The sequence below is a fragment of the Bos indicus x Bos taurus genome, chromosome 11, assembly GCF_003369695.1.
Source record: "Bos indicus x Bos taurus breed Angus x Brahman F1 hybrid chromosome 11, Bos_hybrid_MaternalHap_v2.0, whole genome shotgun sequence".
In the NCBI taxonomy this organism is placed as follows: Eukaryota; Metazoa; Chordata; class Mammalia; order Artiodactyla; family Bovidae; genus Bos; species Bos indicus x Bos taurus.
Genome location: NC_040086.1, coordinates 30987315 through 31014989, shown reverse-complemented (window position 1 = coordinate 31014989; position 27675 = coordinate 30987315). Strand labels below are relative to the sequence as shown.

At 43.2% G+C, this 27675-nt stretch overlaps 1 protein-coding gene across 5 annotated transcripts in view; it reads left to right on the top strand.

Moving 5' to 3' along the window:
- FSHR (follicle stimulating hormone receptor) overlaps positions 1-27675 on the top strand; it is a 194892-nt gene that overhangs the window by 154768 nt on the left and 12449 nt on the right. For 4 of the 5 annotated variants that reach the window (XM_027555229.1, XM_027555226.1, XM_027555230.1 and 1 more), the window contains 4 exons: positions 12502-12573; positions 13768-13845; positions 19639-19707; positions 19819-19893. In XM_027555229.1, the coding sequence (XP_027411030.1) occupies positions 12502-12573; positions 13768-13845; positions 19639-19707; positions 19819-19893 (294 nt within the window). The remainder of the gene's footprint in view (positions 1-12501; positions 12574-13767; positions 13846-19638; positions 19708-19818; positions 19894-27675) is intronic. The other variant, XM_027555227.1, reaches the window with a different exon arrangement.

Below are 27675 nucleotides of genomic sequence, written 5' to 3'. Positions count from 1 at the left end.
CTTGCCTCTAATGTCCACAGCTATCATAACTAGAGCATTTTCTTTTGTGGGAGCTCTCAACAACCTTGTATATATTCCATAGACACAGAGACTGCCTAGTCAATTGTGTGGATTTATCTTCAGCTTGTACAGCTGGTGGGAAGGTTTTGGGTCTTCTTCCTTAGCCACACTGCCCCTGGGTTTTGATTGTGGTTTTATTTCCACCTCTACATGAGGGTTGTCCACTGGGGTTTGCTCCTGAGGCTGCCCTGAAGGACCTGGGTTTGCCCCTGTGAGGGCCAGGTGTGGAGGTGCTGCAGCTGTTTGGGTCGCAGGGGTTCTGGCAGCACCAGGTACTCAGAGGAGTTGGCGGCTAGGGCAGCAGGAAATACAGTGCTCTAGAAGGGAAGGGCAACCAGTATTGGCCAATACGCTCCGGTATTCTTGCTGGAGATCCCCTCTCCCTGACAGAGAAGCCTGGCAGGCCACAGTCTACAGGCTCACAAAGAGTCAGACATAACTGAAGCAACCCTGTGCACATAGACACAAGACTTTTTCTTTTTTTGGCCTGAGGCAGCTCTGCCCCAGTGAGAGCTGAGTGTGAAGGTGGTGCAGCTGGCTGGCTTCCAGGGACCCTGGCGGTGCCTAGTGTGCAGGGATACGGAGGGCCTCCGCTGCAGGAGTTATGCTCCTATCAGAATCTTTTTTCAATCTTGTAGCTGGTGATCAGAAGGCCTCTCCGCCTGTTGCGGCACTTAGAGGACTTCCTTGCCTGGAGGACTTTTCTGTTGTTCAGTGTGTCAGGCACATAGAGCTCCCCTCGGCTGGGGTCCTACTCTGTAGATTGGCACATCAGGCACTTAAAGGAGCACCCTGGGTGGGGTCCTCCTCTGTAGTTCAGGGTGTCAGGTGTTTGATGGGCCAGCCTCTCTAACGTTCAGCTGCGATGCTGGCATGTGAGGAGAGAGAGGCTATGGTGATGGCTCCACCCCCTACATGTGACTCAGCAGTATCACCTTGCTTCCATGGCTGCCTGGCTTTCCTCCACAGGCATTTCCCACCACGATCTCCTCCCTCACATCCCCTTGATTCCTCTCTCCTCAATCACCAACACCCATCACCCTATGATTGCTCTACAATCCCTGAACTCCAGCTCCCAGTCGCTGCACTTTCCAGGGGACCAGCATTCCTGTCTGGGGCATGTATGGCTCTGGCAAGGACTGTCTGATTCTCATTCCATTTAGGCTGCCACAGATCAGCTGTTTCACTCTCAGCCTTAAATGTTTCTCCTCTGACTCAGATATTGCCCCTATGGTGGGGATCAGACCCCTGCTTCAGTTCCTCCACCAGGTGAGGGCAAGTCCAGTCTTACTAACATTCCTATTTTTCCCCCTAGTTCCTTCGTCCTACTGAGTTTTGCATGGTTCTATATATTATTTTCCGCTGGTCAGGTACTCCTGTCCACTCTCAGCTGGTACTCTGCACACACTTCTGTGTCTGAAGGTATATTCCTGATGTATCCGTGGGGAGAGATGTACTCCAAGTCTACCTACTCCTCCACCATCGTGTTCCCCCCGCACTTTATTATTTTTTAATCCTTAGTTTAACATTCGGAAAAGCAATTCATGGGTCATATCAGTACTAGATTTTAATGGCTGTCAAAGATGAGAACAAAACTTCACTGAAACAAGTAGCTCCAATGGAAGACAAGCCTATGGCTACACTCCCTGAGTCATCCAGGCTTCACGTTCAATCCATTTCTTTCATGCAAACATTTTTATGAAATTCAGCTAGTCAATCTTCTTCCCTAATGTCAATCAGACATTCTTACAAACTACCTGAAAGATGTTGCATTTTTATGTTTCTAATCAAAGGGTTCAAAACCCAGTGAAAAGCTTTAGCGTCAGAAAGTTGCATATCCTTGTTTTTAAAATATGCACTGAGTTTTTATAAATGAAACCATGCATCACTTTCAGCAATAAATTTCCATTTTCCCCCCAAATTCTTTCCTTTGAAATGCCATTGTATTCCTCCTCATTAACACATCACCTTTCCCTTAAAGAGATAAATGTGTTGAATTTTAAAATATCCACTCTGTAGCATTATTTCTTATAGTCATTTGTCATCACAGAAGAAGACAACAAATTTGGATCACTTGTATTTTTTTTTTAATTGGTAAGTCATCTTCAATTTTTTCAAGGCTTTGCAGTAATTTCCATTGAGATGACCAACAACCAAGACCCAAAGACTGAACAGAATCAGATAGGCAAGAAGGTTAATCCAGGCAGGTTTGTCAAAAGAAGCAGGAGGAAACTAGAGAAAAGGGGCAGGAGGAATCTGGGAAGTTCCGCTGTGGCTTCCAGTGGTTGCGACAGGGCACACGGAGCCTTAGGCAAAAGTTAACAGACAACCCTGCCCAGGCATCATAGAGGTCCCACAAGCAGAACAGAGACCCAGACACAGAAACAGCATCTCAGTGCCCAAGAGAACTAGAGGAAAGCAAGTCATGGCTCAGGTTCTAGGGAAACCAGGAAATCAGACAAGTTCTCAGTGAGGGCAAAGGAATATAAGTCTGGACCATCATCAATGGACTTCCCAGGTGGTGCTAGTGATAAAGAATCCACCTTCTAATGCAGAAGACATAAGAGACGCGGGTTCAATCCCTAGGTCAGGAAGATCCCCTGGAGGGGGACATGGCAACCCACTCCAGTATTCTTGCCTGGAGAATCCCCAAGGACAGAGGAGCTTGGAGTGCTACAGTCCATGATGTCACAAAGAGTCAGACGTGACTGAAGCAACTTACCATGCATAGCATACATGATCAATAACAGTGTCTGGACACAGTGCTAAGGCTTCATTTTGAATAATCTTATTTCCCTGGGTGAAAGATAAAAGATTTGAGTCCTGTAGGCTTCAACTAACTCCTTAAGGCCATACATCTTAAAAAGCAGTACAGTCAGTACTTAAATCCAGATCCTCTAGCAGGTTTGATCTCTGAGTTGGGATGATTACCTGCAGGAGGGCATGGCAACCCACTCCAGTCTCCAGTATTCTTGCCTGAAGAATCCAATGGACAGAGGAGCTGAGGGGTTACAGTCCATGGGGGTCACAAGGAGTTGGACACAACTGAAGTTACTTAGCACATGTGCACCTCTAGCATCAGAGCTACTAGTTTGATGCTATGCTACACTTCCCATCTGAGAATAGGACCAGAGCCTGATTACTAAGCCAGAATATTAGGTCAAAACAGAATCCAGGACCTCCCTGGTAGTACAGTGGATAAGAATCCACCTGGCATTGCAGGGGACACAGGTTCAATCCCTGGTCTGGAAAGATTTCACATGCCAAGGAGCAACTAAGCCCATACATTGCAACTACCGAGCCTATGTGCCACAACTACTGAAAACCACACCCTAGAGCCTGGGCTGCACAACGAGAGAAGCCACTGCAGTGAGAAACCCGGGCACCAAAGCAGACAGTAGCCCTTGCTCACTGCAGCTAGAGAAAGCCCATGCAAAGCAATGGAAACTCAGCACAGCCAAAAATAAATAAATTAAAAAAAAAAAAAACAGAATCTGGCCTTCCCTAGTGGTCTAGTGGTTAAGAATCCACCTGCCGGTGCTGGGTACAGGAAGATTCCACTTCATGGAGCAACTAAGCCCATGGACCACAACTGCTGAGCCAGCGTTCTAGAGCCCAGGAGCCAAAACTACTGAATCGTGTGCACCCAGAGCCCATCCTCTATAAGAAGGGAAGTCACCACAATGAGAAGCCTGCACGCTGCAACTAGAGAGCAGCCCCCACCCGCTGCAACTAGAGAAAGCCCTCACACAGCAACAAAGACCAGCACAGCCAAAAAATCAATGATAAATAAATCCTAACACACACACACACACACAGAATCTGCAGCCAGGCTAATAAGGCTGAGATCTTCAGAACCCTGCTTTGGGGCTTATTAAATTCCCACCGATTGCTACAGAGTCTGGTTTCCATGGAGACCAAGGCCAGTTTGAGCTGAATAGGAGTTAAATATTTCTAACTTTAAAAGTATGAGACTGGAGAGGCAAGAAAACAGGCTCTCCTACTGTCTCAGGTAAATGGCGTATACAAGATCATTTTACAGAAGGAGAAACTGAGGCTCTGAAAAGGTAAATGAACTGCTTAACACCATCCAGCTTGTGAGAGAGAAAGCGCTTAAATCCAGGGTTCCTAGTCTTAAGTCTAATGCCTTTTTCATTGAACAACAGCTGATTACACACACTCCCACCTAACTCCAAATGTATGCGATTCTATACTTAATCAAGTCTTTATTTAATGATTTGGAAAGTACATGTTAGCATCTTTTCTAATGGTGTATATAGAGACACAAACTCTCAGTCAATAACTACCTACATTTAATAGAAATCTTAGTATCAGTGAGCCTGAAAAGGTAAGGAGTCTTCTCTTTTATTAATTAACTATAGTATACTCCTCTCCTTCTTATGAATCAGTGGATAACTAACTTCTCCCAGAGTGGTCAGGAGGAAGAAGTACATTTTATCTAAGAGACAGAAAAATGCACTTTACAATGTAAAAATCAATAAGGAAGAAACAGTCTTAAATTAGGTGCAAACAAATATATCATGATAAACCAATCAAAAGATGAGAAAAGGAGGTCAAGTTCAAACCCTTGATCTTGGCTTCTGGGAAATGTGTTTTGGCAAAAATAATAAACCCCTAACCTAGACACACAACTAACAGCATCCCATTTTTATATCAAATTTGCCTAAAATATCTCAAGTCAGTTCAGTCGCTCAGTCATGTCCGACTCTATGCAACCCCATGGACTGCAGCACGCCAGGCCTCCCTGTCCATCACCAACTTCTGGAGTCCACCCAAACCCATCTCCTTTGAGTCAGTGATGCCATTCAACCATCTCGTCCTCTGTCATTCCCTTCTTCTCCTGCCCTCAATCTTTCCCAGCATCAGGGTCTCTTCCAATGAGTCAGCTCTTCGCATCAGGTGGCCAAAGTATTGGAGTTTCAGCTTCAGCATCAGTCCTTCCAATGAACATTTAGGACTGATCTCCTTTAGGATGGACTGGTTGGATCTCCCTGCAGTCCAAGGGACTCTCAAGAGTCTTCTCCAACACCACAGTTCAAAAGCATCAATTCTTCAGTGCTCAGCTTTCTTTAAAATACTTCAAGAGGCCATTAAGGCCATGGTATAAACTCTGCTTCTGCCTCAGTTCACAAACTAAAAGAAAACTGTTTCACACAGTCTCAGAATTGATCATTCCCTGCCACGGTGGATTTTGGGTAGAATAGAAAAAATTGCATTCTTGGCTAGCACGTGTGATGAAGAGTGATGTCTTGTTCTCCTGACATTTTTCAGTTCAGTGGATTATGTACTGCTGCTGCTAAGTCGCTTCAGTCATGTACGACTCTGTGCGACCCCATAGACGGCAGCTCACCAGGCTCCCCCATCCCTGGGATTCTCCAGGCAAGAACACTGGAGTGGGTTGCCATTTCCTTCTCCAATGCATGAAAGTGAAAAGTGAAAGTGAAGTCGCTCAGTCATGTCCGACCCTCAGCGACCCCATGGACTGCAGTCTTCCAGGCTCCTCCATCCATGGAATTTTCCAGGCAAGAGTACTGGAGTGGGGCACAATTGCCTTCTCTGCATGCTTCTCTACCTAGTTTTAAAAGTTGTTGAGATACTGCCTCCTCTTTCCCTTCCCTTTCCATTCCATTCTCCTCTGTGCCCCATCTCTCAAACCCCTCTTGTGGTTTAAGCTATACACACTCATTTCCCTAGTTCAGGCCAATAAACTCTATACTGTCGTAAAATCTGATTTCCTCTCCTTCCTGCAAGAGCTCCTCCATGAGTAATCCATCTCACATTGCTCTCCCCTTCCCTGAGTCTTAAGACACTCACTAACAACAACATACATCTTAGCACTAGACCCATCTGAGTATTTCCTCTATACTAACCTTAACTCCTCAATTCACTTGTGCATTCCCTGAAAACAAGGGTATGGTCTTTGGCATCCTCTTTTGGATAGGATGGACATTGTATGGAAGGAAGATGTCTAGCCCAAAGCAAGACAAGTGAGCCCAAAACACTGAAAGTTTAAGAAAAAACACACACCAGCACTGTTGAAGGTTTATGAAAGCACTAACGATGTTCAGGACAATGAGCCTTAGAGCTGTGGGGTCAATTGTTCTTGGAAGCAAATATATTATTTAGTGAGATGGTATGACATAGTGGAATTGGCTCCCATCAACTGAAGGGACCTCACCAAGTTCATCCTGGCAACACAGGATCCATTTTCATCACTGTAATCAATACTGGGGACAGTCAGGCATGAAAGATGTTAACAGCAGTTCAGAATGTAAAGCCGGCTGTTGAGAAGGGACGACTATGAGCAGTTACCTTGCTTTAGAAGATCCATTTGCAGAACTTAAATTTGCTGGCATTTTACCCTCAGGCCTTTACCTGTTTGTGAGGATTAACTGCGGTTGAGTGAATCAAAATAATTTCACAGCAAACAGTCATTTGACCAAACCAAACCCATTGAGACATAGAGCTCCAAGCTGATTACCCACTTCCAGGCTCCATCAGACATGAATTTATTGATCAAAGGGGAAAAATGAATTGAAAAGTAAGTGTTCATCCAAACTCCATTTCCTGAGTTATCTTGGGGTTATGAAGAGTTTCAGCTATAGAGTTATCATCAATAATCCATCTCACTAGATAGTCACTAGATCTTTTTAAGTGTCTAAAACTCAAAACTACTGGAATAATCTTGGCCGTTTTTGCTGTGTGTTTTCTTTAAAGACCAAAGCTTTCAATGTGCATCTACAGACATTTATAGATGTCCCGTAAGTATAGTGACTTTGGGAGTGCATATTTTTGATATTAAATAATGTACTTGCACTCTTCTTGTTGATAATAAGAAACCTTTTTCTCCTTCAATTATATAAAATTCTTACTCATTTACTAAGAGACAGCCAGGTTGTTATACATTAGGTAATGGACAATTTAACCTAATATTAAATCCATTAGGTATGAAACATAGCTAGTGAGTGATTCCTTTTGTGTATTCATCTCTAACAACACATAACACATTGCCTGGCCTGGTACATACACAAGCACATGACATGTGTCATCCACTGTGTCAACATCGAGTTTCCAGGAAAAAACATGATTTCTGTCATCAGAAGAATATTGAAGATGTTCAATCTGGTTGAAGACACAGACATTGAATAGAACATAAACACAAAATCATATACAGTTGAGAATTTTGCTGAGCAGTAGTAAGGGAAAATTGCTAAAAAGAATATGATTATACTGGGAAAAATCAAAAACCTTAAGTTAGCTTGGCAATCAGGGAGCTCTTCTCTCAGAAAATGACATTTGTAACTGAACCCTGAAGGATGAGTTGAGGTTGGCCAGGTAAGGCGTGGATGGTAAGCCTTCCAGATAGAGCATAATAAGCAAATGCCTAGAAACAGGGAGGAACTTAGTGTATCTGAAAAATTGAAGGAAAGCAGTGGTGCTGAAGTGAATTGGGGAAATGACATCAGATGAAGGTGCAAGATAGGCAGTAAGAGTAGAAATTTTACTATGGGAAATAACTAAAGAAAAGCAGAGAACTAATGCCATCTGATTTACATTTTTAAAATGAATGCTCTGTGCTGAATGGAGAATGGGTTTGAAAAGGACAGGATTAAACGTCTGGAAAGCAGTAGACTATGACAGAAATCTTGAAAGATGATGGCGGTTTGTTCTAGAATGGTGTTGACAGAGATGGAAGAAATTATATGGAATCAAGAAATATTTTGGAAATGGAATCTAAGAGGACTTTGAGATGGACTGAATTCTGGGCGATAAGGGTGAAGAAGCCAAGTTTACTGTCACATTCCTAACAACTGATAGATGGGAATGCTATTTATGAGGAAGAACTGAGAAACAGCAGTTTTGTGAAGGTAATAGTGGGGGAACTAGTTTAGTTCACTATGCCAAAAAGACATCCAGAACAGGATATATGAAGTAAACTTTAGGGACAGACTGGAGAGGTCAGAAGTCAACTATAAATCTAGGAGTGGTCATCATATCAACACTATTTGAAGCCATGGGAAATGAGACCTTCCCAGCAAAATAAGAGAAAAGGGGCAGAAGGCTCAGAGTACAGATAGAGGCAGTATGCCATGTACTTAGTGCTCTGTCATGTCTGACTCTTTGCAACCTCTTGGACTGTAGCCCACCAAGCTACTCTGTCCATGGCAGGTTCTGCAGGCAAGAATACTGGAGTGGGTTGCCATGACCTTCTCCAGGGGATCTTCCCAACCCAGGGATTGAACCCAGGTCTCCCTCATTGCAGGCTGATTGTTTATCATCTGAGCCACCAGGAAAGCCCACAGATAGAGGGGGCATCAACAACAAAAAAAGTTCAAAGGGAGTAACAAAGATGTGGAATAATAGAAAAGTTCAATTGGACAGAAACTAATAAAAGAGAGAGACTTGGCAGAGAACACTGAATTCTGAAAGGCATAAAAAAAAATGAGAATTTAAAGTGACCATTAGATTTATTGTTTATGGGTTAGTAGACATGAGGCATGAAAAAAAGTGGATTCAGGGGAGAGATATAGCATGAAAACAAATTGGAGCATCCTCAACAAGTTGAAGAGGAATAGAACATAGAAAATGAAGACAGCATTCATAGACAACCCTTTCTAGAAACTTTACTGTAAAAGAAGGAAGAGAAGCAAAGCTGGGCTCCAACTGGAGACAAATTTGGAGTAAAGACAGATGATAACCGTCAGGGAGTCCCTGAAAATGTGAAACTTGGCACAAGCTAGTATCTCTCTTAGTCTGCTGCTGCGTCGCTTCAGTCGTGTCCGACTCTGTGTGACCCCATAGACGGCAGCCAACCCAGCATCCCATCCCTGGGATTCTCCAGGCAAGAACACTGGAGTGGGTTGCCACTTCCTTCTCCGATGCATGAAAGTGAAAAGTGAAAGTGAAGTCGCTCAGTCGTGTCCGACTCTTAGCGACCCCATGGACTGCAGCCTACCAGGCTCCTCCATCCATGGGATCTTCTAGGCAAAAGTACTGGAGTGGGGTGCCATTGCCTTCTCCACTCTCTTAGTTTAGGTGATCCAAACTATGTCTGAACAAGGACTCAACAAATTAGCAGTTTCCTTTACATTCAAACTGGAGGAGAGGGGTTAGACGGCTAAGAAGAAGAAAAGAAGGAACAAGGGAAGCTAACTCAGAAATATCTGATCAGCTGACTGCCACCAGGAAATCAAGGTGTAATTATGCTAGAGTCCATCTAAGGTGTCCTTTAGAGTATATTCAGAATTGTTCACCCAAGGGATGAAAGAGTTCACCACTAGAAAAGTTGTCCTATGAGATGGTAACTTCCTCGTACTTCCCAATCTGCCCCCTGCCTCAAAATAGTTGAGCAGATTCTTACAAGTGTCCCACTCAGAGATGGTAGAGGAGCCTAGGGTAGAAAATGAGAGAGACCCAGTATAACTGAGGCCAGTGTCTGCTAAGTTAAATCTGTATGTAGCTGGCTGCTATGGTAACCACTAGAGTAAAAGAAGGAACAAAAGAATGTGAAGCAGGGTAGAGCAGTGTCTGATATAATGTCTACCTTGATGTTCACACACTCTGTGTCCTTTCCAATCTCGAAAGATGAAATGGCTTGTGTCAAGTTCTTAACATGTCCATCCTCCTGATTCCTGGCCTCCAGACCTCCCTTTCCCTGTTTAAGATGAATTACTCCAAGTAGCCGTGATACCTGACAAATAAATTAACGGAATAAGGGTTTTAATAAATTCTGGTGACAGAAGCAAGAAATGTTTTAGAAACATCAACCAATTAGCCTAGTATTTTATGAGCACATCCTGTATTCCCAATCTGCACGTAGTAGTGTAGATTGTCAAAGAATATGAAGTGTGGTCTTTGCTTTGATGTCTCATTAAAAGAATATTCCATAGACCCATGGGAAGTGATCTAAAAATAGTGGAAAGCTGGATATGATTAAATAACAAATGTAGAATAAGAGTGTGTCAAGCTAGCAGATATTTAGTTATGGCAATGTTTCTGTTGGTATTTCTCTGAGTAGCATCTCAGAGGTGATGGAGAGCAATCATGAAAGCTATTTGTTTGGGTTAGAAATTTCAAACTCCAAATGTTAACAGAAGCTATCTCTGGGTAGTGAATCTAGAGGTGATTTTTACTGTCCTCTGTAGATGTTTCCATAAGTCTCACAATAAATATATATTATTTTTATATTCAAAGAATATATCTTTTTAAAAAACCAAAGGACACAGAGCTGCTAGAATTCTCATATATTGCTAGCTGGAATACAAAATGGTACAGCCACTTTGCGAAACACTCTGGCAGTTTCTAATACAGTTAGACACACACTCACCATCGACCTAGCAATCCCACTCATAGACATTTACCCAAGAAAAGTAGAAATGGTCTCTGTTTCTCTCCCTCTGTCAGTCTTGGTCTCTCTCACTCAAACACGCACACACATAATACACAAATGTTTAAAGCAGTATTTTTTTATAATCACAAAAGCTAGAAACAACTTAGGAGTTCTTTTACCGATGAATGAACAAATGATGATATACCCATTCAAAGGAAGACTAACCAGCAATAAAGAACAGTGAACTACCGATACATACAGCAACACGGAAGAATCTCAAATGCCTTATACTGTATGAAAGAAGTTCCATAATGTATGGTTGCACTGATATGACATTTTTGAAAAGGCAAAATTATATAAATAGAAACTGATCAGTGGTTGGTAGGAATAGGAAGTAAAAGGGGAGGTGACTATTGTACAAAGGGGCAACAGAGTAATCTGAAGGCTGGTGGCGCTGGGTTTTATCTTGAGTGTGCTGGCTGATAGACAGCTGTATATGCTTGTGTTAACTCAGGTCTCCACACGAAACAGTTTACATTTCAGTGGGAAAAAATTTTTAAAGTAAATAACACAATGAAGTCTTAATAAAACCATGGTAACAGCCATTTTCCACAAGTGAAAAACAAAGGGAGACCATCTCAAGGGCTGTCAAAATAATCAAAAGAAGAACTGATGAAGATGTGCTCTGTGTGGATCACTGAGAACCAAACAGGAGCAAAACATCTGAGAACCATTACAGAGAATCCCTAGGCAGAATTTATGGGCTCTCTGAATACAGAAGCAAAGAGCAGGACACCAAAGTCTACTCTAGAATCATAAACCCCAGACACACATGCTCTTTCACAATGATGAGAGTACTGGTGCAGGTTCTTTAGCTTGCCAGCAAAAAGACCAACTGTAGGTAAGACACACAGAGAAAATGGAAATGGGAGTGGGGAGGTACTGGGAGGATTTTAGGTATCTCACAGGAGCCTGAGAAATGCTGAAAAATGGTATGCCAGACAACTCTCATTGTCAATTGAAAATCTTCTTTACCACTTCTGTGGAAGCCAGTTCCACTCAAATTTCAACCGGCTTAATTTCAGCTGGACAACACCTACTCTGACCTTGTGTTCCTCTCATTTCTAGTCCCAGGGCAGCTTCTACACCAATGTAAGAGATGCCCAGAGGGAAGTCTCTGAGCACCCACAAGTGTACAAGTCAGAGTGGAGAGTTAACATCATGGGGAAGCCGTCAACCAACAGGAAATAGTAGTCTGTGAATAAATGCTTCCCTTTCTTCCTCATTCAGAGCAACAGTTTTGATACCCATTTTGAAAATTTCCTACGTCAAGTCCTTTGCATTAAAGACCAGTCACAAGTAGTGCTGGCCAACTCAACTCATATTGATTATCTTTCCCCCATCTCTGTTTCATTTCCCCTGTCCCAACTCACTGAAGTCACATTATCAAATATACTATCTATAAGGCAGTCTTTGTCTCAGGCTTGGCTTCCAGGGGAACCCAGGCCAAGACATGAAAGCCTTGGGAAGGATCCAATATAGCTCTGGAAATCTCAGCTCTAGAAATGTAGGGACTATCTCATGAGCATGATGGCATCAGTAGACTCTGCTCTAACCAACTTCCAACTTCTTCCCAGGAGAGAGTTTGATGGGCCCACATGCATCCTCTGAGGTCAAAGGGTATGGAATTCACGCCCTAATAGCGACAGAATCATTTGGAGAGGAGAAGAGGCAATTCTTCAGAGTATGTAGAGGTTGGAAGTAGGGGATCATTTAGGTAAATTCTGTTGTCCAGTTGCAAATTACTTTTGGGATTATGTTGATTTCTTCTTCTTTAGCAAAAGTGTGCATTGTGTCCATCTTTGTGTCTGAGTATAAGTTTCTTTTCTCTAAGGTATCAGCAGCTTCCTAAACCCTGATTAGAGCCTTAAAATAGAAAATATAAGCATGATTCACATGTATTATGGGATTTTCTGGTAGTTTTCCTGAAAGCTTAATATGGATATTTTGTATTTGGAAAGCCTAGACGGTGGCAATTGTTAAAACAGCCAGCTTCATTTTTCACTCACTCTTATTTTGTCTCTCTCTAGGTTAATATCCAACACAGGTATTAAGCACTTGCCAGCTGTTCACAAGATTCAGTCTCTCCAAAAGGTTTTACTGTAAGTTTGAAGAGCGGTCACCAACTCTTTACTCATAGCTGTTCTGCGCAACAGCCTCTGGGCCTGTAAAAAGCATTGTGTAGTCTACATTCTCCAAACGTGTTGCTCTGGGTGAGCAGGGGTAGGAAGGTAAACAGCAAGCATCCCAGCTTTACCTAAAGACCAGCTAATCTCAACTTAGTCAGCAGGCTGAGTCAGCAGGCTCCTCAGTCAGACAGCTGTCAACAGAGCCAGCTTGCAGCACATCAGGAAGTCTCTCCTTCCTTCACTGTTGAGGGCTTTTCACGCCTCCCTCCTGTAACTCCCCTTGTCTTCCACCAGCCTCCCCTCCTCCTTCCAGAATGCCCAGGCTGCCCTAGGCATAAAGAAATCACTTGACTGAAGTGTTAATGACAATGTATTTACCTTTTCCCAAGGTATCTATTTTGAAAGACCAACAGAAAAGGCAACATATAATAGCAAGTTTATTTTCAATAGTGAAATTGTAAGAATCTGGACAGATGCAAAAGAAAGAGGTAGGAAAGGGATGTAGTGAGCAAAGGGAAGGAAGGAGCGAGGGAGAGAGAGAGAAAAACAGAGAATCCCCTCTAGTTCCTCAAATTGTCCCAGAGAGTTTACTCCTTTTACATTTAAATGTTAGATCAGACTCGACAGGGAAGCTTCAGAGGATGAGGTGCAAACAGAAAAATGAGATTTTCTTCAGCCTTTTAGTCAGGAAGAGGAAAACCAATGATCACACTTTTCTGTGACTCAAAAGAGGTCAGAGGAAGAAAACTAGCTTCAAGAAGTAGATTGAAATGGAGGAAGATGAAGGCCCGACTAAGGTGAATGGAGAGGTTTGGTAGAAATGAAAGGTCAGCTTAAGTGACTTTGTCATATTGAGCAGGTACCAACTGTGGAGGCAAGGATAATAAAGGAGTACGTTAGAACCTCACACAGTTGAATTAGCCTAGAAAACTTTCAGAGATGTAACAGACTGCATGTCTGCAATTGCACTTTTAAGAAGAACTGATATACTAGAGATAAATTAGATGTCATCAATTTCCCAAACGTTGAGCTCCTCATTCTTCAGAACAATAACTATTCAAGCATTACCTCAGTTAAAGACTACACCGTGCCAAGTAGACTACATGTGGGGAGGTGACACAGGATAGAGCTGGTATAAACATCTAATCTGTCTGTACTTTGTTCCAGAGATATTCAAGATAATATAAACATCCACACAGTTGAAAGAAATTCTTTCATGGGGCTAAGTTTTGAAAGTATGACTGTGTAAGTAAAGAAAAAAAATCCAATGGAGTAACATTTGGCTTTTCATGTAATGCTTTCTTTGTCATAATGGTATGTTCCTTTTTTTGCAGGGCCGGGCAGTGGGGTATAACTTTGGCATTTCTCCATTCCAATTTCTCTCTCGTTCTGTGTTTTTCTCTCTCTTCCCAACTTTACATTTCCAAATCACAGCATGGAGCCATGTTAATAATTTATGATTCTGTGGTGCGATTCAAGTGTTTAAAATTGCTCTTTGAATGATGGTCTCCTGTGATGCAACATCTGTTCTGAGGGACAGAATAACTCATGCATCAATAAAGTTAGTTATTGCCTAGAAAGGCTTTTGTTGCCCAAAGAAAAAGACCGAGGAGGAGTCTGAATCAGGAAGACATGGATATTCCCTCATAACCATGCCAAGCAGCTCCTGTTCAGCCACACACTGGGCATATAAGATGACTTCACATTTGCTTAGGACAATCACGTTTTTTAATGAGCTTGAGTTACTCTCTATGATTTTGGGGAAAGTTTGTAAATGTACTCTACATTGTTAATGAACTATCTTCTAATCATCTGTGCCAGTAGCCTATGTAGCAGTTTATCCACTCCCCAAGATGGCCACTCCCCAATAGGGCACTCAGGCTACCCAAGTGCTTATGGGATCCTTGAAAGTTAAATGAACAGAATAACATTTGGGGGACTGGTAATTGCAATTACACATGTAAGAAAAGTATTTTCTCTTTACATTTCACAAATTGCTGTGGTTCTTTAAAATATACTGTGTGTTTCAATATGCGGTATGTACAAAAAACAAGTTCTACTCCAGAAAGAATGTTGGTTCTTGTCAAAGCAGTAATATGATCCAGAGACCCATCTATATGAAAAACAAACAAAAACAACAACAAGAGAGATGGGGAGGGAACAGAGGGAAATAGGCAGATCAGATCAGTCGCTCAGTCGTGTCCAACTCTTTGCCACCCCATGAATCGCAGCACGCCAGGCCTCCCTGTCCATCACCAACTCCCAGAGTTCACTGAGACTCACGTCCATCGAGTCAATGAGGCCATCCAGCCATCTCATCCTCTGTCGTCCCCTTCTCCTCTTGCCCCCAATCCCTCCCAGCATCAGTCTTTTAGAATAAAGCTAAACACAGTATTTGATGTAAATTTATTATGGTGAAAATCACTCAGGTGTGTCTGACTCTTCGCAACCCCATGGACTATAGAGTCCATGGAATTCTCCAGGCCAGAATACTGTAGTGGGTAGCCTTTCCTTTCTCCAGGGGCTCTCCCTAACCCAGGATCAAGCCCAGGTTTCCCTCATTACAGGCGGATCCTTCACCAGCTGAGCCACAAGGGGAGCCCAAAAACTTTATTACAGAGAACCAACAGAAAAATTTGAAAGGGACTAGCAGAGAAATAGGATGTATGAAGGAAAATATAAAATCAAAGGCATGGATTCAGAGCACACAGCAGTAGGACAAAATTGTAGATAATACCTAATCCTTCCGCTGAATATTGTTCATGATATTTGAAATGTGTGTGTGTGTGTGTGTGTGTGTTGGAATGAGTTGATGAGGTGTGAGAACCATGAGAGAACAAGAGAGCAAAAGAAATAAGCAGCAGGAAATATGTGTAAAATAAAAGTAATTGTTCTAAGCATAGAAGAGGAATAATACAATTTGACATGAGAGTTGAAGGAAGAGTTAAGTGAGAGAAGGAAGGCTTTAAAAGATGAGTGGAATTTAGCCACAGCATTGGCAAAGGAGGAGCAGAGGAAACAGAATCTCCAAAGCCACGAAGGTTAAAACAAAAAGGTAAAAGGGAACCTCTGGAAAATGGTGAGCGTCTGAGGACCACTGGCCTACTATATTACAGCAAAGGGATTCTTGGCTGGCATAATGGAGGGAGGAGCTTAGTGATCAATGGAATCAGAACTACCTGGATGCTTGCGCTGTGTTAAATGTTGCTCTGAACATACATGTCATTTTTAAATATTGTGATTCAAATATATGTATTCAAAATGAGTTCATGTGGCAAGTTTAGTAATACAGTTCTTTTTATTTTTTTGGCTGCACTGAGGCCTGTGGGATCTCAGTTCCCCAATCAGGGCCTGAACCTGGGCCATGGGCAATGAAAGCATCAAGTCCTAACCACCAGACCACCAGGGAACTGAGTATTTTTATAGAAAACATATAAGTGGGAACCTGAAATTAACATAATGTCAGATGTCAATTATCTCACTTTTTAAAAACTGGTGTGTACTAATAACATTCTCACAGTTTTGTGCACTGATATGCATCCTTTCGGAGAAGGCAATGGCATCCCACTCCAGTACTCTTGCCTGGAAAATCCCATGGACGCAGGAGCCTGGTGGGCTGCAGTCCATGGGGTCGCTAAGAGTCAGACACAACTGAGAGACTTAACTTTCACTCTTCACGTTCATGCATCGGAGAAGGAACTGGCAACCCACTCCAGTGTTCTTGCCTGGAGAATCCCAGGGACGGGGGAGCCTCGTGGGCTGCCATCTATGCGGTCGCACAGAGTCAGACACGACTGAAGCGACTTAGCAGCAGCAGCAGCGTGCATCCTTTTTGTCCAGAACATCAGACAGAAAGCAAGCTCTCCTGACCTACCTAGTCTTAACTCTTCCCAAGTGGAGGAAAAGAACTTAAGGAAATAAGAACTTGAGACACCATCTCAGAAACCTGAGACTACAAAAAATAAAAAATAGAGATCATAGCTGTTCTTCACTGACTCCTGTCCATGGATACTATGTGGATCCCCAGAACTGAGAACCTACTTTCCTAGTGAGGACAGTTTTTGTAAGAATCAACACTTCTCAGACATGTCTCCAAAGGACCAATTCACATTTGTGAGAGAAGTTTTTTTTTTTCTTTTTTTTCCCCTTAACCTCGGATGGCCCTTAATCCATATATAACAGAATCAGAAGGTCCACACTCCACAGTTTAAGTCTTCAGTTGTTCTTTGTCTGGGCCCTACTTCTGGCTATAGGGACACTTTCTGCCTCTAGGGACACCCAAGGGTACTCGGGGGAAAAAAAACCTGGCAAAGTAGCTCTGATGATGGCAAAAGCTCTCTTTGCATCTTTCAAAATCCTAAACCCCTTTTCTACATACATATAAGTAAATATATTTTTAAAATAGTCCAACAATGAAGGATTATCAGACACTTGGCTAGCGGCTCAGGGGGAAATGAAGAGTAAAAGCCCACCACAAGGAGGCCCTGGAGTCCTTCCCCACCTCTCCACTGACCACGCAACCAGAAAGTCTGAACAGGGAAGTACCTAGCTACGGCCTTACTCCACATGCGTTTCCTCCCTTCCTCAACTGGCTTCCGTCTTCCTGCCCCTCAGTGAGCTTTCATGGGCCAGGTCCTCCCACACCTTCATTCTTTAGAAAGAGGACAGACTCTGCTTCTGGAGCTTTCTGAGCCTTCAATGACTGAACATACTGGGGAAAAGATCAAAAAAAAAAAAAAAAAGACTAAGGAAAACCATGATTCAGTTATTCCTTAGCTGATGTTCTGCCATGTTTGTCATCACCATCATGATGAGGTTTTAAAACCAGCACTACCTCTCTTAAGAGACTAGGCATGTATTTGACAATTACCAGCTTTTCTGGTAATAGTTTGAGAGTTCTACTGCCTAACATAACCCCCTGGGCAGGAATTCTGGACATAATTTGTTTATTGTGTGATAATCCATTATTGACATCAAAAAATGCTACCTCCTCTATTGATTAAGAAAATCTGTAAAGAAAAAGGGCTACTTTGAATACAATAATTATCTTAGTCTGCATTTTACATAGCCACATCTATTTCTATTCATGAAAAAAGTATTAATTATCTAGCCTATAAAAAAAGATAAGTGGCAGTCACATGGATTTCCTCACCACTTTTGCTGGATTAAGGGTCAGCCAATTACAGCCCACAGGCCAAATCTAGTCCTTGATCTAGGACTTGTTTCTATAAATCAAGATTTTGATGATAAGGAACATGAATGCTGAACCTAAATGAAGCAAAATAGTACTCCAAATAAAAGAAAAAAAAATCCATTATTTTCAATAGTAGACCTATATTACCAAAAAAATTGTACTTAATTATTACTATTATACTTTGGTAACTTTGGTCAATAAAAATCTCATGGAAATTGTTTTTTAATTACCCATATAAAGTACCTGGTGACTTTCTTGGTGGCTCAGATGGTAAAGAATCCGCCTGCAATGCAGGAAAGGACAATGTGGGTTCAATTCCAGGGTTGGAAGATCCCTGGAGGAGCATACGGCTACCCACTCCAGTATTCTTGCCTGGAGAATCCCATGGACAGAGGAGCCTGGTGGACTGCAGCCCATGGGGTCACAGGGTCGGACACAACTGAGTGACTAATACAAAGTACTTATGTAATATTCTCATTTTGCCTATTGGACCACAAAACCTAAAATATATTACTGGGCCCCTCGTAGAAAAAGCTTGTTGACTCCTTTGTCTGGTCCAGAGCCCCTAGGATCCACCTCCCACCAGTTAGGGACAGCTGCTTCAGCACTGTCACCCCCAGCCAATTGGCTGGCAAATCAGTCAGGAAGGCTGGATGTGCTGGGTACACTTGGGAAGGTGTGGGGCAGGCAGGACTGGGGGTGCACAGCTACTTCTTGGCCATCAGAATCCACCAGTTTGTTGCTAATGTTCTGAAAGACCTGCATTGCTCCTGTGTGGATTTTCAGCTAACTAGCTTTCAGGGGGAAGAAAAACACACACAGTGTCCTTCTTTGATTTTAAGCTTGTTGGGCTCCTCACTGCAGCAACAAAAACTCTCAACATCCTGGACACATGGGAGTGTCCCTGGGTCAGCTTTGGGAACAGTGCTATTTGCAAACCCACCGAGTTGACAAGGACGAGGACCTGATGGCAAATCGAGAACAAGTGATCCCAGGCTCCCTGGGCTAAGCTCTCCCATACTTGGGTTTCTGTTTTTGTTTTCAGACCATACAGGAGCACAGCAGTGCAGATCTGTCAGCCCAAGGTGCCCTTGGGCTCCCCTGTCCAGGCAAACCTGCTCACTGACCTTCTTTGCAGAATTTGGATGACGATTCCCCATCCCGTCCCACCTCCCCCAGAGCCTCCTTCCTCGCCTGCTCACACCATCTCACCCTGCCACAGCCCACAGCCTCTATAATTGATTTCTCTTCCTTTCTGGCTTAACCCAGAGCCACCTCCACAAACCTCCAATAGCCAGGTCCTTTATGGGTCATGGGAGATGTTCAGGTTGTCTGACAGTTTAATTAGATCACTTTTTGATGACAGCCAGGCCCGCTGCTGTGAATGAGCATGAATGAGAGGCTTAAGGCAATAGATAAAGGGGATACAATATGTTCTTTCTCTGTCTAACAGACACTTGTTCAATAACAGTATGATCTCTGTCCTTCAGGATGGGAAAGATCTTTGTCTGCTCCTCCCATGGCATCATTTCTACACACAAATGATATGTGCAAAGACCTTATGGAATCCAGGCTGCTATGCCTAAGTGTGCCTTCTCAAAATTAAATTTCATTGATTTCTCTGAATAAGTAATACATGCACATAATGCAAACTTCCAGCATTACAAAAGGTTATACAGTGATAAATCAGTCTCCCTTCCACCCTGCTCCCTGAGTCTTAGGGTGGTATTTTATTTATGCCACTAACCTGTGCTGTCTGACCTTGCCCCAGTGCTTCCAATTATGAAACTCATGTACTGTTTGCATCTGACATTATTGGTTTTTTAATGGGTCTTTTATTTCAGATGGCTGAGTAAGAATGGGATTCAAGAAATACACAACTGTGCATTCAATGGAACCCAACTCGATGAGCTGTAAGTAGCCCCGACTATTCTTCCAGGCCATTTAGAGGGAAATGGCTCTTTTAACAGTGATGTTTATGTGGCTCTGTGTTTCCCTCCTTCTTTTCTCAACTCCATCCCCAGGAATCTAAGTGATAACAGTAATTTGGAAGAACTGCCTAATGATGTTTTCCAGGGAGCCTCTGGACCGGTCATTCTGTGAGTAGCCTCCCTCGCTTCCAAGTGAAAGAGATCAGCATCTGTAAGTTAGCAGTCAAGTTTGTCCAAGAGATCAGTGTCTGTAAGTTAGCAGTCAACTTTCTCCCATTCAGGGACGCTTACAGGACAGGGCTGGCAATTAAGATCAAATTTTATCTGCGTCATCTGCAAAGGTGTATAGGACAATTTAGGGCTGATCTACACTCTAAATATCAATACAGTAACAACAACAACTACTTAATGAGCACTTACCAAGTCCCAGAGTGTGTTTCAAAAATGTAAGAGGCATTTTCTAATTTAATCCTTATAATAACCTCTGTGGTAGGAGCTATTTGGTCCCATTTTAGAGAAGGGAAAACTGGCTTCCCTGCACGGGTCAATTCACCCAAGGTCACAGAAATTTTAGAGCGCAGATGTAACACCAAGCTGGTCTGACTCCTAAGAGCGCTCTTAACCACTCTGCTATACATCCTTTCCCTGAAAGGAAAAGCACATTTCTTCATCTTCACCCTCAGGGTCCAGGAGTTTTGTTCAAACCAGTGAGAAATACACACATTTATGTTTGGATCCTCTTTGCCTCAATTCCAGACCTCTTAGGATGCCTCCAGTGCCTCATGCCACTGTATCAGCACCTCTCCTTCTATTGTTGCTTGCTCGTCTTCATTTCTACCACCAGGAGTGACTTTCCTCTGTTTTTATTTGCCCCTGCTCTTCCCTTTCACATGGGTCACTCCAACCCCCACTCTTCATTGACAATCTCTGCTAACAGTAAATTCCTCCTCCTGCAACTCTCATAGCCTTCATGGCTGAAGGGCCCAGATCTGCAAGAGCTTCTTTAAAATGTATTTCCCCAGGCTCTAAGCAAGACCCACTACATCTATGGACAAATGTACTGCAGGAAGAAGAAAGGTATCCAGAGGAAGGAGTCAGATACAAGAAGAAATAGTAAGCAAAGGAACAGATAAACATGTGAACAGATGTAAAGGTTTGCAGAATGACTGTTGCATTCTGAGGTCAGTTCAGGCACTTACGAGCCACTAGCTTGTACCTCTTACTTGGCAGTCAGTACATAGGTTATTTACTTACCTACCTACCATCTATCAACATCACTTTCATTTTCACCAAAAAGCTTTCCAGTTCACCCTTGAACAACACAGGTTTGAACTGCATGAGTCTACTTACATATGGATATTTTTCAATAAATATGTACTGTCTGCAGTTGGTTGAATCCTTGATGCAGAACTATGGATAAGAAAGGCAAGGCCATGGGACTTGAGCATCTATGGATTGTGGTGTCTGCAATGGATCCTGGAACCAATTCCCCACAGACACCAGGGGGCAGCTGCATTCTCCTTCAGGTTGGAACCCGTGCACCTCTAGAACGAGATCCTGTGTGGCGGAGCAGAAATTCTATTAATGATTATTAACGATGATAAAGGATCTGTTGTAACTTTTATATGGGACTCTGTCTCTTTGAATAAGTTCAAAGATCATTCCAGAATGCCTGGTTTCAGAGAGGCAACATGTACGAAAGAAGGGATGTTTGCATGATTAAAGCAGAGATGCCAGAGAAGACTACCTAGGTTTAAAACCAGTTCTCTCACGTCTCTAAACCTCAGTTTCCTCACCTAAAACAATGACAGGAACAATAATATCCATGTCCTAATACTGTTTGAAGCTTAATAATATATATGTAAGTGTATGTGTATATACATATATATATAGAGAGAGAGAGAGTGAATATACATATATTCACTCATTGAACAGATAGATTTTTAAGCACCAGCCCTATGCTATGCACTGTATATAGTGCAAGGAACAGAAGTTCTTCCTCACAGAAAGCTTATATTCTTATAAAGGAGAGTCAGATAACAGAACTAAATATGCAACTTAATATATTGAACTATCATGTATGCTATGAAGTGTCAAGTAGGACCTGCGAGTAACAAATGGGGAGTGCCAGGCATACAGTCCCTGTGCTTTAATACACAAAGTCTTTAGAACCAGTAGGGCCTCCCTGGTGGCTCAGTTGGTAAAGAATCTGCCTGCAATGCAGGAGATGTGGGTTCGATCCCTAGGTCAGGAAGATCTCCGGAGGAGGGCATGGCAACCCACTCCAGTATTCTTGCCTGGAGAATCCCATGAACAGAGGAGCCTGGGAGGCGGCAGTGCATGGGATCGCCAAGAGTCAGACATGACTGAGTGACTAACACACTTATAGCTTGCAATGCTTAGTCAATGTTTCTTATTCTTAGAGTACCTGGGAGACAAACAGAGTGTATTTGATGTCTTCGACCAGGAGAACAACAGTGTGTTAATTTCACTTAGTGAACAGTCCTAAAGGCTTTGAACGTGCCTAAACCAGCACCCCTATCTTTCATGGCAGAACATGTCTGTGATGGTAGGTTTCCACGTGTGACCTGCACCAGGTACGCTCTGACATCGCAGCAGCTTAACTACTGTCTGCTACTGAGAACATTCAAGCTGGACAGGATCTCGTCCAGCTCATCACCCAGCTGGGGACACCAGAGCCAGAAATGGGAAGTAACCTGCCAACACTCACACTGCTGCACTAAGTGGCAGAGCCTGGACCAGAAACTAGGCCTCCTGCCTCATATCCTATGCATTCCCCCCATACCTTGTCACCTAAAGTACTTCAATAGGTCCAACTGAACATCTAAAAGGGACCCTCAATTTACTGTGAACTAAAATGGGGGGAAAAAAACTATAAACACAAGACCCTGCCCCCAGCCCAAGAACACTAGTAAAAGCATAGAAGAACGTCCCTTGATGTTGACAGTAGGTCCCAGGCTGAGGCACTGCACAGGATGTCTGACCAGGGTCTCCAGTGGAAAACACCAACACAGACCCCCAATCAGCCCTGCCATGAATGCCAGCAAGAAGAGGGATAATATCATCACCAGCAGTTTTGCAGAGTCTTCAAGTTACAGGCCCATTTTCTACACTTTCACCACAGAAACAGTGAGTAAAATTTACAGAAAATCCAAAGGAATTAGGAAGCATTTGCCATGACTTAAAAAGGTAGAGGGGCTTCCCACATGGCACTAGTCATTAAGAACCCATCTGCCAATGCAGGAGACATAAGAGACACAGGTTTGATCCCTGGGTCAGGAAGATCCCCTGGAGAAGGGCATGGCAACCCATTCCAGTATTCTTGGCTGGAGAATCCCATGGACAGAGGAGCCTGGTGGACTATGGCCCATGGTGGGTCTCTCAGAGTTGGATACGACTGAAACGACTTAGCAAGCACGCAAAAAGGTAGAGAGGGGTAATACATTTCTACATCTTTTCATTTCAATGCATGAGGATATGTGTGTAAGATCCTGGCCTACATCCCAGTCTCTAACTGCTGATCGCCTCCTTCTTCTCCCCTTAGGGGCAAGAAGGTTGGTCAGCTTAACATCGAGCCTCCTTTTCTGGGGCTTTCAGGTTAGTCTGTCTAGACTAACCTCTCTAGATGTCTTCCCAGCCTCTGTGGCTGCTCACCTGGGGCTTTAGGACCTAGTCTATCCTTTATTTCAGCCTTATGTGCCAATCCCAGGAAAACCCTGGCCTGAAGGCTTTTTGTTTAGTGTGTGTGCAGAGTACAAGCCCATGCTGGTGCTGTGGGTTCATGGGTAGGAGAAGTGTGTGTAGACCACTCAGCCCACCGTAGATGCAGCTCAGGCTAGGGCTGTGACTGTTGCTTGGGTCAGATTCCTCTCACTGAACATGAGACTGTGATGTGGGTATTTGCATGCAGAAGGCTTTCTGGAGAGTGCTCTTGGAGCCTGTAGGGAGTACTTGATGGAAGCAGAATCAGGCTAAGAGGAAAGTTGAACTCCAATGCACTTGCAACAGAAGCTTCAGCTGATTCTAGGGGGAGCTCTGGAGTTAGAATGGCCCTTCAGAGTTGACTGAATTAATGCAAGGGGCCGATCCTCTTCATCAACAGTCACTGAGTGCAGGCAGGCCCAGGGGAGATGTCAAGTCTTGGGTAAGTCAGGTGAGGGCAAATCCCAGAGCAGAACTCAGCAATGAGCCACCTCAGTGGCAAGTGGTCCTCAAATGGCCTTAAGCTATAGTTCTAAATTTGACCATGCATCAGAATCACACAGCATGCTTGTAAAACTCTAGATGGCTAATCCCACTCCCAGTAGGTTTGATTTAATAGGTCAGGGGTGGGCCTGAGAACCTGCATCTCTAATAACTTGAAGGTGAAGCTGATGTTGCTGGTCCAGAAAGCGCACCAAGAATCACGGCCCCTGAACCAGGGCTGGGAGTTGGGAAGCTTGGCCCAGTCTCCATATCTCCTCCAAGAGCCAACAGTGGTGTATCTTCCTCCCAGGAGGCTCAGTGCTTTGCCCCAGTACATATATGCGAGGGATTCTAAGGGAGTCAAGGGGAGGGCACCCAAACCAATCATAACTCCTTTCCTGAAGGCAAAAATTTTAGCTGAGTGAAAAGCAGGGAGTCCCTGAACACCTGAGGGTGCAAGTATGAGATGCTCCATTGCAAAGAGAAAGAGATGTAGAGAAAGCCAAGGGCACACAGACAAGCTCCATTGAGTTTCCAAGAGCAGTCTAGCATCCCGATTTCCCCCTCATGAGTCTTGACCTTGAACGTCAGCAGCCATCTGAGTTTTCACCTTATATTCTGAACTCACTCAAGTTTTCTTTTTTTTTTTAAGCAATCAAGCAATTGCTGTTTCCTTGGGAAACCGTTTCCTGTGGGGAAAATTTAATGCATTGCTTTTGCAGGCTGGAGCCAGTACAATCATATTCTGATGGTTTATCAAATTGATTTGGCTATAGCTCAGATTCATTTGATAGTTCAGATTCAAACACTGAGTTATTTGTATAAGAATGATTCTCTTCCATTACCAGTATACCCACAGTCCTATAGATAGTAAATTGCCTTTTTATTCCACCTGGGATCATGAAAGAGAGGTCTTCTAGCCATCTGTCAGTGTAGTATACACCAGAAATGTGCTCTCACTTATGGAAATGATTGACCTGTAATAACATCTTTGCTGGGAAAAATAGAAATTGTTCAAATCAAATTTGTGGCACTGGCTATAATGCACTTTATTAAACAGGGCACAGAACACAATTTAATGCCTGCCTCTCCTGACTCAGCATCATATTACTGACTGCCGTTTCCCTTTCTGCTTTGTAGCTCAAAATCAAGAATGCTAACAATGTTGAAACAGTTCAGGATTGCTAAGTCCTGTCAGCCATTGTCTTATGATGTCTCCTGTTGGGACTACTTTTCAGGATTTCAGCTTTCAAAAGCAGTCACTTCCAGAAAGCACATGGGTTGAAATGTTAACCAAAGTGGGACCTTATAAAGAAAGGCTGCCATCATGAGACCAGCTTGAAAGACAAGGATTAAAAACACCTGCCCATTATTACCCCTTCTGTCCAGCCCACCAGCTCTAAGAACAGTCAGTAATAAAGCAGACATCCTCACTCATTCACTGAATATAGCAGGGCTTACATGTCATGTATTTGGTAGGTGTTGATTGAGCATCTATTCAATGTGTGTCTGGTACTCTGCTAGATGTGAGGGACGTTCACTGCTTTTCAGTCACCAAGTCATGTCCTACTCTTCATGACCCCATGGACTGCAGCATGCCAGGCTTCTCTGTCCATCACCAACTTCCTTGTCCAACACCAACTTGCTCAAACTCAGGTCCATTGAGTCGGTGATGCCATACAACCATCTCATCCTCTGCCGTCCCCTTCTCCTCCTGCCTTCTGTCTTTCCCAGCATCAGGGTCTTTTCTGATGAGTCAGTTCTTCGCATCAGGTGGCCAAAGTATTGGAGCTTCAGCTTCAGCATCAATTCTTCCAAAGAGTATTCAGGGTTGATTTTCTTTAAGATTGACTGGTTTGATCTCCTTGCTTTCCAAGGGACTCTCAAGAGTCTTCTCCAGCACCACAATCAGAAAGCATCAGTTCTTCGGCACTCTGTCTTCTTTACTGTCTAGCTCTCACATCCATACATGACAACTGGAAAGACCGTAGCCTTGTCTATACAGACCTTTGTCAGCAAAGTTATGTCTTTCCTTTTAACACACTGTCTAGGTTTGTCATAACTTTCCTGCCAAGAAGCAACTGTCTTCCAATTTCATGGCTGCAGTCACTATTCGCAGTAATTTTAGAGCCCAAAAAGAGGAAATCTACCTTTTACCCTTCCACCTTTACTCTTCTATTTGCCATGAAGTGATGGGACTGGACGCCATGATCTTTGCTTTTTTAATATTGAGTTTAAAGCCGGCTTTTTCACTCCCTTCCTTCACTCTCATTAAGAGGCTCTCTAGTTCCTCTTTGCTTTCTGCCATTAGAGTGGTGTCATCCACATATCTGAGGTTGTTGATATTTCTCCCAGCAATCTTGATGCCGGCTTGTAACTCATACAACCTGGCATTTTGCATGATGTGCTCTGAGTATAAGTTAAATAAACAGGGTGACAATAAATAGCCTTGTCGTACTCCTTTTTAAATCCTGAGCCAGTCAGTTGTTCCATTCAGGGTTCTAACTGTTGCTTCTTGACTCACATACAGGTTTCTCAGGAGACAGGCAAGATGGCCTGGTTTAAGAGTTTCCCACAGTTTGTTAGGATCCACACAAAGGCTTTATTATAGTCAATGAAACAGAGGTAGATGTTTTTCTGAAATTCTCTTGCCTTCTCTGTGATCCAGCAAATGTTGGCAATTTGATCTCTGGTTCCTCTGCCTTTTCTAGACCCAGCTGGAACATCCGGAAGTTCTCAGTTTATGTAATGTAAAGTTTATCTTGGAGAATTTTGAGAATAACCTTACTAGAATGGGAGATGAGTGCAATTGTCCAGTGGTTTGAACATTCTTTAGTACTGTACTTCTTGGGAATTGGGATGAGGATTGATCTTCTCCAGTCCTGTGGCCACTGCTGGGTTTTCCAAATTAACAAATTGAGTGCAGCACTTTTACAGCGCTCTGCTGGAAGTCCATCGCCTCCACAAGCTTTATTGGCAGCAGTGATTCCTAAGGCCCACTTGACTTCACACTCCAGAATGTCCGGCTCTGAGTGAGAGACTACACTGTCATGATGGTCCAGGTCATTAAGACATTTTTTGTGCAGTTCTTCTGTGTATTCTTTCCATCTCTTCTTGATCTCTTCTGCTTCTATTAGGTCTTTGCCATTTCTGTCCTTTATTGTGCCCATCTTTGGATGGATGTGATGGATAGAGAGACTCAAAAACAAACAGTACCAGCCCCAAGTTATCTCATTCTGGTAGAGGGACAAAAGCTACTGGGCAGAACTATAATCTCTGCAGAAATTCACAGGAAGTTTTAGTAACAGAGCAGACACCCAATAAATCTTTGCCATGTGATGCAGTGACTTGACAGATGAGGCGACAGTGTGAGGAGGTAAGCTCTCACCTCCTGTCCACCTGTGTAACAGCCATCCCATCCCCTTCCTATCTTCAATCCTTTCTCCTTCCAGTCACTTAATAATGAATGAACACCTATTGTGTGCCCTGTTTAAGGCTCTCAAGACTAATCTAATAAAATCACAGCGTTCAATAAGTCATTCTTCTGCTCAAAGAAACTCTAAACTCTTCCACCTGGCTTTCAAGGCTCAGAGATCAAATCCCATTCTGAGGTTCCCTTAATTACTCAAAATATGGTTGCTCAGAATCACCCTCTGAACACCCCTCGCTGCTTTACTTTGTGTTCTGGCCTCTCTCCAAGCCTACCCTTAGCCCATAGTCACAACAAACCCACTTCCATGAAGA